A 14,298-nucleotide genomic window follows, 5' to 3' on the forward strand; every position below is an offset into this window, starting at 1 on the left:
ACACAGGCACATTAAATAGACCGCAGAAAAAAGTACCGCCGAGCCAGTGGGACCAATAGCCACGCCGATGCACTGCCTGCTTATCTACACACATGCAGAAATATACACACAGCTACACATGGCCTCACACCCACTTCGGCCCACCTTTGCCACAGCCAGCCAGCCAGCAAGCAACGCAGTTCGCGCGGTGACGCGTTGGTGGCAGGAACGAAGCGTCAGAAGCCGAACGTCAGCAAACAGTTTCCGCTCGCTAGCTGCTGTGGTGGCACACAGCACAGAAAACAACAACAAACAAATATGCGTACAATGTGTGTATGTAGTAGCAGCGGCAGCGGCAGCCGCAGCTGAAGAAGAGGCAGCCGAAACAGGCTAAGGCTACAGGATAGTGAGCAACGCAAAAACAACGTCGATAATAGCGCCCAGCAGGCATTGCGGCAACAGCCAATCACAGGGCGCGCACTAATGGTGGGCGTATACCAAACAGCCATTTCCAAATAATTCACCACACACACATACACAAAGCGATGCAAACAAAAGCAATATAATGCGCAAACACACACACAACCACACAAACCGCCACAGCGTTGTTGTTGTGCGTTACTTTCTGGTGGCGGTTTGGCCGAGCACACATATGCGGAGTGCCACCGCTTGCCGCTTGCCTGCGCCGCACATCGACGGCTTCAAAAACCAGTTGCCACAGCGGCAGCAGCTACAGTCACATTCGAGCTACTCACAACAACGGAGCAGTTGCCACAGACGACACACCAGAAACCAAAGAAACAGCGTACAAGTAAGCGAGCCATCAAGCGGAAGTCACAGAATCAGAAGCCAACTAGCACCAGCCTATACACAAACTAACTACGCTCAGCGAGTCACGCACACACACACACATACACAACAGAACTAGCTAAGTGTTCGTGCGTTAAGGTTAAGAGCGCGCTCACATATACACAAGCCGAACGCATACAGAAACAGTGCCTGCGAAGTTGAGTGAAAGACACTTTGAAAATTGAGTTGCTCGCGAGTAGCCAAACCAGAAATCAGTTTGAGTCGAGACGTTGTCCGAGCAACATTGACAGTTAGTGCGGACGTCGAGTGTTCTGTAAAAAACAACAAGAGTCGTTAATTCGTTAAAGCAAAGACGTAAATTTGAGATTTAAGAACTAAGTTCAGTGAGCTAAAAAGATTTAAGCGACGAAAATCCAGAGTTTATCCAAACAAGTGAATATACAGCCAAATATGTCCTCCAGATCGGCTTCGCCACTGAGCAACGTGACGGTGGACGACGAGATAAGCATAAAAGAGCACGGTAAGTTTCCGAATAGCGACGGCTAAGTGAGAAAGTAACGAAATTTTCAGAACTGAGTGGTTGGTATGAAACTGTTTTGCCGACGGCGGAATGCCACAGTGACTAAGCATTCAAAACCAGAACTCATTTCAAGCGAAGAATGCTTTGCAGACTGAAACAAAAGTTATTGAAAGCCTATAGTTTTGAGTTTTGGTTTTGGCAAGTCGAAATTGGAGCAAGACATACACATACCAGTCACCAGAAAATCTGCCAGAAATTTTTACCGTTTAGTTGATTTTCCTTTTTCGTCATAACTAATCCAGCATTTTTACCATTTTCCCAATAGATTTTGCCCCAGAGTACCTGGTCATCAAAGAGGAACGCGAGAGCAGCATTTCGCCCATATTGACACCGCCGCACACGCCGACGGAAGAACACACGCGCGCACGCCACCAACAGCCAACACACATGAGCAGCATAACGCTCTACGAAATGGAGCAGCAACAATTGCAAACACAGCAACTGCAGTTGCAGCAACAACACCCACAGATGCCACTCTTACAGCCGCCACCACAACCGCAGCGCCGCCCCTATCCCACCGCCATGCTAGAAGCACAACAATTGCAGCAACAGCAGGCGGCACAGCAGCAGCAGCAACAACAACAGCATCGCTTGTGGTTGCACATGCAACAGCAGCAGCATCAGCAACACCAAGCCGCTGCCGCCTATGCTTACGGTCATGCGGCGCAATTTCTGCCCGGTTCAACGGTGGCCGCCGACGCGGTGCAACAACATCAGGCGCTGCTCATGAACCAGTGGCTGCGCAGTGCCGCGCTCTACCACCAGCACCCGCACGCACCGCACCCACACGCAATGCCAGCAGGCGCTGCTGCGCCCCACATACGCCCCTATCCCGCGCTCCACCCACTACATCCCGCCGCACGCCTCGGCCTGCCCGCGGCCATGAAGTTGGCTGGCGCTACACCCGGCGCTGGCAGCCGCCCAAAGAAACAGTTCATTTGCAAGTACTGCAATCGCCACTTCACCAAGTCGTACAACCTGCTCATACACGAACGCACACACACCGATGAGCGGCCGTATTCGTGCGACATTTGCGGCAAGGCATTCCGGCGACAGGATCACTTGCGCGATCACCGCTATATACACTCCAAGGAGAAGCCGTTCAAGTGCAGCGATTGCGGCAAGGGTTTCTGCCAATCGCGCACGCTCGCCGTGCATAAGGTCACGCATTTGGAGGAGGCGCCACACAAGTGCCCCATCTGCCAGCGTAGCTTCAATCAGCGCGCCAACTTGCGCAGTCATTTGCACAGCCACACCGAGGCGCAATTGGCGGCGATCAAGCAGTGCAGCAGCGATGCCAAATGCAGTGACTTGACCATGTCACCGGATGATGTGCCAACAACAACGCTGAACAGCGCGACCAGCAGCACCGCGACAACACCCATACTTGATCTCTCCGCCTCGGGTGTGCAGCGCATCAACTGCTGTCAGCGACCGAAACGGGCGCTTGGTTTCAGCATCGATGAAATCATGAGCAGGTAGACGGTCACAGTCGCAGCAATTGCAAATAGACATTGGTGCAAGTTAGCAGAGCGCGGCAGCAGCGACTGTGAAAAGTTCGCAATGGAGGCTGCAAGTTCCCCAACGAGCGCTGCCGCGGCGGCGGAGGGCAGTTGGCTTGTCATGTACATATATATGGCGGCGGCGCGTTACATTCCGGCATGGACGGCCACAGCCCGCGGCTGGACGAGCGGTGGCGACAAAGGACCGCATGGCGGCTGCGCTTCTGGATTCCCGATCCGCTGCAGGTTGTCGGCCATGCAGTGTTCACAACAAAAGTTCCCAGTTATGACCCGTAAAGAGGCTGTTTTGTCTCATGGTTGGAGACACTAACACACACACACACACACATACAAGTTAATTCAAGTCATCATTACCATTAGTTAAATGCATAGTGAATCACAAACACTCACACTCATACACATGAAGAAATGTTTAGGTTTAGCCACATAGATTTATTAAAACTAAAATAAAAATACAACAACAACAAAAAGCAAAAATGCCAAAGCAAAAGTATTTATGGAAAGGCCGTTTCGCGCGCGTTTCACTTAATTTATGAGCGTCTTCGACACAAGCGATCGTCGTCGGCGCAAGAGATAAACACACCACACCAAGCACCTTTGCAAATGCACATGAACATACACACGCAACTGTATGCATGTATGTATGTATGTACGTAGGCCAGTTATAGTAGGTACAAGTTATTTTAATTTAAATTGTATAAATGTTTGTATGTAATTTGTTATATGATAAATTAGCGAATTTTTTGTTTCTCCAGTTTTTGCTGTACCTAATAGTTGTAGGTTGTAATTTAGAGAAAATCGCCGATTTCACGGCTTCATAGACTGCTTTATTTATACTTAAATGTATGTATGTATTGAAAATATTCAAATCAAATAATATAATGTTTTTGGAAACCTAAAAAAATACGCATTTTTATTTAATGGTGTTTACTATGAAAGACCACAGCGCAGCCTCAGACGCGCTGGAGTCAGGCGCGCTGCTGTTTTGGGTGCGCCGGTGGCTTGAATAATTTATAATTGTGGCACTAAGCAACAAAGCGACGGCGCTCGAAGACGCAGTGATCTCATTGTCAGCGCGCTTCGTCTATTTGGGCATATATCACACGCTTGTTTGTATGTATGTATGTATGCATAGCTGTGTGTGTTTGTATGGGAGTTGGTCAGCGCGTGAGTTGGCGAGTTCGTTTGGCGTACATTATGAATAAATTGCATAAATTTAAGCATATAATCGTATTTAACAATAATAAATATATATAAGTGACATGTTTATGACAACAAAATTCAGTTGTGTTCTGAATTTTTATGTTTGTAGCTGCATATTTGTGGAGGCTGTGGGTGTCGTTTATGAGACAGGTCTAATTTAAATAGCTTTTGCCTTAAAGTTGCTAAATAAATTTGTAAGCTGGTCCGTATAAAGGTAAATGAATTGAATTTAAGCGTGTTATAGGCATATGGAAAATTTTTTGAAAATAAATATTTTAGAAAAAGATATCGAAAGGCGTGGTTTGGGCGCTAAATTGTGTTAAAGAGGTTTGACTCACTTTTGACTCAAAATTATAATACCAACAAACCCGAAAAAATAATAAAATCCGAATGAAAATAATAAAACCCGATAAAAAATACCGAAACTAACTCTAATTCTACTTAAAAATTTTCGGTTTATCAATATATAGTTCTGGGATCCTAAACTTGTTAGTGTTCTAGAAACCAATGTTTATACCAAATAGCGCTCCATTTATTGAAAAAACCGTGTGAAAGGCTGTGATTCCTCTAGTAATTTTAATTAGTTACATAATAATTCGCATTTTAAGCAAGTGCTAGAATATACAAACAGTTTTAGGTTTAGTCTTCTTAACGTTGGCTGCTGAGAACCAACTGAATAAGGGGGTATTTCATTCTAAAGGCCCAAATTTCGAGCGCTTTTCGCATATTCTTATAAAAGGCTTATAAAAAGAACATTTGGTATTTTTACTATATATTTTTTATAACTTTTTATTTATATTTGAAGAGTAGATAAAATTAATTTCAATAATTTTTTTATTTCGTTCTGCTTCCTTGAAGTTGAGAGGGAGAAAAGATCGTGTTCTCGTCGCCATGATTTCTACGCTTGTGATCAGGGATAATGGGACAACTTATTCCAGTGTGACAGCGCCTCAAAATAAGCGTTTTTATAACATTTTCCATTATGGCCAGATCGAACAAAATAAGAATTTTTGGGCATTTTAAACTAAAACACCCAACAATTATTACGATTGCAAATTGTTATATTGGACTTTTAATATATATCGAAACTACTTAAATCCTCTTTTATGATTTTATGGTATATTAAAACAACTAACTTTTGACCTTTCAATACTTAATAAGGTGAATTGAGCCTGTTAGTTCTCAATTAATAAATGTTTTTAATTGCAAAACGTCAACACCTACCCAATCCAGTCAACTGTCAAAGTTCGGTAGGTGAGCGGCTCTTACATTTCCAGTGACAGGAGAGTTGGGGATCTCTTTACCTCTGCTTGTGATCATCTGAAAAATAAAAAAGTGATGGATCCCTGATTAGTACGAGTCGCTAACTTAAGAAACTGCAAATCTGAAGAAAATAAACTTTCCTTCAAAAATAAAGTTCGATTTTTTAGAAACTTTTTTAAATTTGTCGAATTTTTGAAAAATACCTTGGGACAAGAGAATACCCGGAAATTGTAATAAAAATCCCAGGGGAAATGAAACTTCAAAAAAAAAAAATAATAATAACAATTATTCTAAGCTAGTAGGACCGTCCTTAATAACTATGCCAAATATGAGCGCTATCTGTCAGCCAGCTTGTTTACAGCAGCTGCTTTAGTCGGCACACCTCAGTAGTGCGTTGCGTTTTTTACAAGGGAGAAAAATATGGAACAAAGAATTTGTCTCAGTTTTAATAATTCTAACAAATATTCATTAGCAGATTCTTTGCGAAGCTTTAGAAAAAGCTTACGGTGATTTATTTGTATCAAAAACACAAGCCTACGAGTAATAAAAAGGCTACTAAGACTGTCGAAAGATCCTTGAAGATTTGTCTCGTTCTGGACGATCTTTGACCTTTTCAACTGATGAAAATATTAAATAAAAGTAAAGGATTTTATGCTTGAAAATCAAGAGGAAAGTGTTAGGGAGATGGTTAAAGAGCTCTTCAGCATATCTCGTGAGTTTTTGGGTATGAAACGAATTCTTGCTGGATTTAACCAGATAGAGCTGATTTTTTTCAAAAAGAGTAAATAGGTATTTTTGGACATTATGGATCGTTATGAGTTTCACATGGAAACAAACCAATAATCATCGGAATGAAGGGAAAAAACGGGCGAATTTGTTTCCAAAAGAAGGCGTTTTTATGGGAACATCCGTCGAAAACGGCCGGAATTGTGGAAGAAAAATTTATGGATTTTCACAAGATGACCGGATTTAAAGTCAGAAACGCAATGAATATCGTCAATCAACCACCGTATTCTGCATATTTACCAACGTGTAAATATTTCTTGTTCCCCAAACTGAAATTGGCGCTCCATGGATCTCGTTTTTCAGTCTACCGAAGACATAAAACAAAATTTGCTGAAAGAATTAAAGGCCAATTCAAAAAGTGCTTCGTAGACTGGAAAAATCGTTGGCATAATCGTATTACATCTGGTAGAGATTACTTTAAAGGCGAAAAAAAAAAATATTGATAAATATTAAATATTTTTTCGTTTTATTCACAATTTCCGGGTACTATTTTGTCAGAATGTATAACAAATTTGAATTTTTAATTTTTGGATACTTCATGTGATAGAGATTGTTATGTTTAATGAATATTAATGCTGTATTTCAATTATATCGCCTGAATTGAACTTGAGATATTGTGGCAAATGAGTCGAGAAAAGTGTTTTCGAGAAAAAAGTATTTTTGAGAAAAAGGCACTTAAAGTTTTTTGTTAAGTTTCAGGCAGCGTTACTAATAAAATAGTACATACGTATAACTGCCATTACACAAAAGCGGCTAAAACTTCGGAAATAATTAGAATTTAGAATTAGAAAATCCTTTTAAGGATATGTCTTGAATATATCAACTATTAAATTATAAAAAAAAAATTTTTTTTCAGGTTCCGAAACTGACGATTTTTGATTTTTGAAGTGAAATAATGTCATCTTCATTAAATTTAAATCTTATGAAAAAACCAATAAATACGACTTGGAGCACAAAATTTTTAGGATCTACACTTTGTTATTTTTGTTTTTAGATAAAATGTTGTATAAGTAATCATACATATTATATATTAACATATATATTCATATCTTCTTCATTTCTTTGCGACGTTTATCAACAACGAATGTCGTTGCGAAACCGCACGCCTGCGGGTATATCAATATTATAAATATATACATATATGTATAATAAAAATATGTATCTAATCACATATGTATGTATAATGTTTAATCACTCCGAGTTTAAGCTTATTAAGCATAGATTATTTTAAATTCAATTAATCATCGAGAGATTGCTGGCACTTGAGATTAAACTTCCACAGTAGCTACTTGTTGTTTCAAATTAAATGCCAATCGCTTATAAAGTTTATGGCTGGAAATTAACTTGACTTGAAGCTAAATGCTAAATGCTTCAATATATCCGCCATGATTAGATTATGGCGGTACCTTTCTTTATACAGCAGTGTGTGTGTGCTCATATGTATATAACTTACATGCTTATACCTATTGGATATGTGCATATGTACACCTCCGCTTACATATTTATATGTATGGCTCGTGTTAATTTATTTTCGCTCGCAACAGTCGTGACATTGCATATATTTTCCCATTAGCAGCTGATTAATTTTAATTACTATTCATTACTAATGCATACAGAATACACATTTTGAGTCGCCTATGTGCAAATATATATGTACATACTTACTATATGTGAATGTATGTATGCCAGTAGATAAAATTGCTTGCAAAATTTTAAACGAAATTTAAATAGTAAAAATATGATTATAACTGCTTGTAGAAGTTCTTGGCTTGTTCGAAGTTCTTCCACTAGACTAAGCAGGAATATGTCCTGCATGGGATAAGAGATCGCATTGACTTCTAGAAAGACGCTGTCTGGTTTTTCCGACATACTAAACTAAAATATATGAAGAAAAAATATATAATAAAAAGATAGAATTTGCTGTTGATAGACGTGGTGACCGCGTTTTTTTAATTAGATTACTTAAAACTAATTACTAATTCTTGATTTTTTTAAAGGCTTTTATATTACAAAATCCAAAATCGTTTCACTTACTGCCAATAGACTTGTTTTATAAGCGACTGACAGCGAAGCTCTGAGCATGAGGGAATTCTATTTATTAGTCGCCAGCAACAATCGGCATTCTACGACATTTAGTTAGCTCCCGTTTCTACGGATTTTTGAAATCCTATATATACGTAATTGAATTTAAATTCGGTCACCAATATCTTTTCCTTCTAGAGAACAGTCGAATATCAATTACCGTTTCCGGCTTATGACTTCCTGTTAGGTTTTCGGGCCGGAAGTAGAGTACCGTAATTTCATTTCCGGTAAACAATCTCTTCCCATTTCCGGGCATTGCAAATGGCTTTTTCTCCCTTTGCCTTAGGGAAATAGTTCTAAGTGTAAGATCAATCATATAGAGTAAAGTCAGCCGGATGTTAAAAAATCTTGATATTAGTTATATAGGGGCTAGGCCAAGTTTTCGTTAAAATTCATCTATTTTAAGCACAAAGATCCACTGTTATGAATAAAAAACGCTCTCTTATTTCCATTGTGATAGCACACATATTGGCCGATATAGGCGGTACAAACTCACCCCGAAGTTCAAAAATCTTCATATTAAGTATATGGGAGCTAATGGAAGTATTGGTTCGATTCAAACCATTTTGGGCATACAGACATCCATTGTAAAACGTCGTCAGACAGCCACTCTATCTACCTACCTAAGGTCCAATGTCGTAGATGTTAACAGCGAACAAATGGAGCTAAAATTGCTTTCGGAAACGAAGAACTTATGTCGGTATATCAAAGCTAGAAGCCAGAGAAGATCAGAGCGACCGAGCGATGCGAAAGGTTGCCTTATTATCACTAACAGATTTAAAATTTTATAGGGGTGAACAAAATTCTAAATATTTGAAAATTTTGGGGTGCATAGGTGAAAAAAAAATTCTCCTTCTGGAAAGAGTTTACACTGTTATTATGTTATATTATTTCACATGTGAAGAATTTAGGTAAAATATAGAGCCATCTTTGGATAATTTCTACATAAGCGACGTTTTTTGGTAGATCTTTCTGAGGGTTGCAAAATAATATCGCCTGCCATTAGCGATTTTGCAAACAGAACACTCCTCTTGTTCATTTTTTCAATAAAATATATAAAATTTAATTATTCGCTAAATAAATAGGATTTCCATTACTGCTGCGTCTGCCACGCCGCTGGAGGTGGCAGCTGTAAGCCAGTTATGCCGCCAAGTTTGTTGCATGAATACTATTAAATTGTATGTTGCTGTTGTTGTTTCAGTGTAGAGAAGTGTGGTCAGCCGCAGTGCGTGACATTTCTTGCCACAATTTTTCGATGTAAATGAAGATGCCGCAAAGACACAATGAATACATGAAAAAAGAGCGCATGTTGCAAGTAACTGCCGTGCTACACAAATTGTTGGCACAACAACTGGCTGATGTCTCTTTTGACACAAAAGCGAGAGCATTGCTGAAGCCGCGTCTGCGCTGCAATCAAAGATCTTTGCGATTGTTTACGATTTGAATGAGTTGTTGCACGCACCACACGCCCCACCGCGTTGCACCGGGCATGGAAATGCAGCCCATTAACGGCAGGCCAAACAAGAATTAAAGTAAATATTTTCCTTTATTTTGCAAAATTTTGATGTGTTATTTTGCGCACAGATTGTCGACCAATTGGCTTTGTTTGATTGGCGTGACACACAGGCCTATGGCCAAATAAAGGTGCATGAGGACCTGCTGTCACAGCCATTACCTCAATTGAGGCCAAGTCAAATCACGTGCTACGCAGGTTGTCTACATTTGGCAAATGTCTTCTTTTTTGGGGGTTGATCGAGGCTGAGGGTGAGGCGGTCAACCGAAGATTGACCGAGTCGACCAACTGCTGGCCCGAACGGCGTGATATCTCCCCCGCAAATATTGGCCAAAAACATGTCCAAGCGCTAGCTGTGCGCTATCGGGGTTGATGGTATGACTGCGCGGGCCATAAGGTCTTTCTTTGGCCTAACTGGCCTAAGAAGGGTGCTCAAATTGAGGCTGGTCTATTTGCTGCTCAGTTCGGAATTAGTTTTCAAATACTTGTTGACTTCTTGCTGATGTTTGGGCGCTCATTTGATTGTTGTTGCACTGATGAGTTTGTGTTGTTGTAGGTATATACACACACATACACCATAAACGCTCAGTTGTGTTGTTTTTGGCAATCAGCTAGCGCGCATGCGCATTGCAACTGACCAAAATATTTTGTGAAAGTCACAGCGTGCGGCGGAGGAGATGAACTGTATTTTGTTGCAAGCAGAAGCCAAACAAACAACACTGAATAGTTTTAAAAATAGATACATGTAGAAGCAGTAGAGCAGCTCGTAACTCACGACAGGACAACAACGATCGTTTAGGCGGTCAATCGCTGCGTTGGCATGAAACGATGCTGCCTGATTAGGCGAGAGATTGATGGTGTCTGAGTGGTGAGTCCTTTTCGCTGGTAATTGCAAGGAAACTGCGCTGCTCAACTAGGGTGGCCGCTCGGACGGACGGCAGACGAACTATGCGTAAATAGATCGACAATAAAGTTCATTGTTGGGCAGCGCATGCTGAGCGCGCGCCCAAGTATGCGTGTGTGGCTGTGTGAATGTGAAATAATGTAAATGCCTACTACAGAAAGCGAGCCAAATGCCAAATGCCAACTCGAGATCTTCATACACAAGTTTCCCGTTGCTTTAATGGCTCTACATACATGCAAACAGACATACATATGTACAAGCATACTTCCATACACACCTACATACTTTTATAACATTATACAGAGTGTTCTTGCATGTGCAGCAATAGAGAAATCCGGATGCAGCAAGGACATGACATGTTCAAGTCCAACAATGCCAGTGACAGCCGTAAAATCAGGACAAATCATGAAAACAAATAAAAGAAAATCACTACAACAACAACAAAAACAACGCTAATAATAGCAGTATATGTTTTCTAGCACATTGTCGAGTGCACGTTTCCGCAATTTGTTGTCTCCGTTTTGGAAAATTGCAACAACCTCACAAGGCGGCCAGGCTGCTGCTGGCTCCTCTGGTGCGTGCCCTTGAATGTCACACAATGGCGAGATAACATAATTAGCAAGAATTTCAACAAGATCGTACTAATTTATTTGACCACCCAGCTTCGATTGGAAAAGTAATAAAAATAATTTCACGCACACCACCACCTCAACGAGCTCACCATCTATGGCCACAAGCAACCAACCACCAACACCTCTCACTCGAGGCCTCGAACATGGTCAACGCATATTTTTAATTTGAATGCAATTAAGACCTTGTTGTGCATTGAAATTGATTTGTCGTAGCTTGTTCAACTTGGGAACTATGGAAATTGAAATATCACCTGGCCGATGGTCACTTGGGAATGATGAACATTTAATTGCACGTGAAATGACTATATCCAGGGAAGAGAATTGGCATTTGCAGGAAGATGTATTGGTTGCTAGACTTAATAAGACAGCAAACGAATGGTTTCAAGCCCGGGAATGGCTTCTATAAAGATATGAAGGGGAACCTGATAACAGACACACAGATTACATTTGAAATGTGGAGGGACAACATTTCGAAACTGTTAAATGGCGGTAGCAGTGCTACGACGGATGAAGAAAAACCCATTGAGCACAACTACTACATCCGTCTAAATCGGGAAGAACCTCACCGAGTCGTTCAATAAAGCTTTAAACAAGATGATTCCCTCTCGTGCTTCTTCTTCGATATAATTCTGGAAAGAGTGATACGTGCCGCTAATCTGAAGCGCATTGGCACTGTCTACTTTAAACTTACAATGCTTTAGCGCAGATGATATTGAAATCGTAGACCTTAACAATAGAACCGTCAGCAGAACCTTTTCAAACTTAGAAAAAGAAGAGTATGGTTTTTGTGGTAAACGCGGGGAAGACATCTGTAGGTCACATACAAAGATTCCTCTCGTGTTGAGAACTACGTAACTGTTGACATTTATATGTGTGAACTTTGATCTGTGGACTTTGTTTATCTCGGCACCAGCATGAGTTCCGCCAATAGTTTATGTCTGGAGATCAAGCGCAGAATAAATCTTGCCAACGGGTGCAACTTTTGGGATCGGTTGGCAATTGAGAAGCAGATCCCTGATCCCAGATCTCGACGAACAAAAACTACGCTCTGTAAGTGCCTCGATATTCCCGTCCCACTAAACATCGCTGAAATATGGAAGATGACGACCAGAAATGAGAATGCGTTCGGAGAATGCAAGAAAACTGTTTTCGGCAAGATCTTCGGAGCTGTGCGCGTGAGCGTTGAATATCGAAAAAGATTCAACCACGACTGTATGAGCACTGTGGCGACATGGATATAGTTAAGCGCATAAAAGTCCAACGAATGGGCTGATTAGGTCATGGCGTTCCCATGTAAGATGATGCTTCTGTGAAAATCTCTTTCGGCTCGAGACCCATGGGTAGATAACGGAAGCAAGCGTGCCGAATCCATTGGAAAGACCAATTTCAGAGCGAACTCTTTGCATTATGTCCAATTACCGCGACCTCACAAAGAATGGGAAAGGTTTGCGATCTCAGACATACATAAGTAAGTCTTAATAAGTAATAAGAATATTTTGGAGAATATTTATCTTCGTCTTACAACTAGCTAAATCTATCAGACGAGGGGACAAAATGATTGAAGAGTCTCTAGAAAAAAGGAAAAGGAATGGCAATCAGAGAACTTTTCTCACTTGCGTGAACTTCTTCACCTGACTATGCTACGCTGGCTAGGCCATGTTGTCCGAATGGATGAAAACACTCCAGCTCTGAAAGTAGTCGACGCAGTATCCGCCGGGAGAAGCAGAGAAAGAGAAAGACCTACATTCCGTTGGAGAGATCAGGTGGAGGAGGAGCTGAGTATCCTGCTTCGTATCCCGAAGTGTCGTTAAATAGCGAAAAGAAGAAACGACTGGCACGCTGTTGTTAACTCCGCTATATTGGAATAAGCGGTGTCTACGACAGTAAAGAAGTCTGCGCCGATTCAGCCATGTACGAACGACTCTATGTATAAATTCGAACTATTCTCTCAGGGCTTTTTTCTCTAAGAAACTCCTCATTTGTGGGAACTGCCTATATCAGACACTATAGCCTATGGCTGCCACAAAAACAGATCTATCAAAATCGAAATAAAGCTACATTCATAAAAAATCGTAAAACACATTCTATAAAAGACAACTCTTAAAAAAAGCTAACATAAGAAAAATTCAAGGAATCTGTGAAATAAAATTCCCACACAGAGTGTTTTATCAACAACATGTTTACATACCAAGATACAAATATAGATAGATACCAAGTTATTTGTACAAAATGTGACACTACATACCTTGAGAACTTTTCTTCAGATAACCAACTTCTAAAAAAGATTCCCATTCATACTGAATTCAGTCAGATATCGTAATGTGGTTATGTATGCACTCAGAAATGTTATCACCGAGTTATGCAACATTTGTAAGTACACTTGTTTCGATCGCCGACACGTTTGCACCCAGTCAAGTTCTGTTGAACAGCTTGTACGCTGTCATAGAGGGCTGGGAGCTTTTATCAGTGCCGACACTTCGACCACTTCTACTAGTGCTCACTTGAGAAATCGTGTTTGAAAACATGTTTACGACGTATCTCAATTAGAGCAAGCATTGCATGAAGACTCACTACTGTTTACGCGACAATCAACGACAATCAACCGCATTCACCGACAATCGAACAGTTGAAGGCAGGCGCATCACTGTGCAAATACAGCGCGCGGCAGCTTCGAGGTCTAGCACAAGTTAACTAACGTTAACTAGCGAATGTGTAGCACAGTTGAAATGGTAAATATTGTAATATAGAATAGACGATCGCCACACCTCGCCGTTTAATTGATAAAGTGCTCAATGAAACTGCTAAGTGACAAATGCTATCTTTCGATTGCGGAAATGCTCACATATACATACATACATCCTTTACAGTGTGGAGTGCACATAAGTAAACATATGTATGTAAACAGGGTTTCATGAATGCCACACACATGGCATGTGAAGTGATATTATCACAAGCGTTAAACTTAGTATGAGTTCTGGGAACCTACATACATACATACATACATATGTACTTGTGTGTAGCTA

The 14,298-nt window shown here is 40.8% G+C and overlaps 1 protein-coding gene across 1 annotated transcript; it reads left to right on the forward strand.

Moving 5' to 3' along the window:
* Positions 1–203: 203 nt before the first annotated feature.
* LOC105230748 (protein odd-skipped) lies at positions 204–4,034 on the forward strand. Its single transcript, XM_049461956.1, has 2 exons — positions 204–1,309; positions 1,635–4,034. The coding sequence occupies exons 1-2, from the start codon at positions 1,240–1,242 to the stop codon at positions 2,849–2,851; spliced, it is 1,287 nt and encodes a 428-aa protein (XP_049317913.1). The 5' UTR covers positions 204–1,239; the 3' UTR covers positions 2,852–4,034.
* The last annotated feature ends 10,264 nt before the right edge of the window (positions 4,035–14,298 follow it).

Source organism: Bactrocera dorsalis, unplaced genomic scaffold, assembly GCF_023373825.1.
Source record: "Bactrocera dorsalis isolate Fly_Bdor unplaced genomic scaffold, ASM2337382v1 BdCtg174, whole genome shotgun sequence".
NCBI classification, from domain to species: Eukaryota; Metazoa; Arthropoda; class Insecta; order Diptera; family Tephritidae; genus Bactrocera; species Bactrocera dorsalis.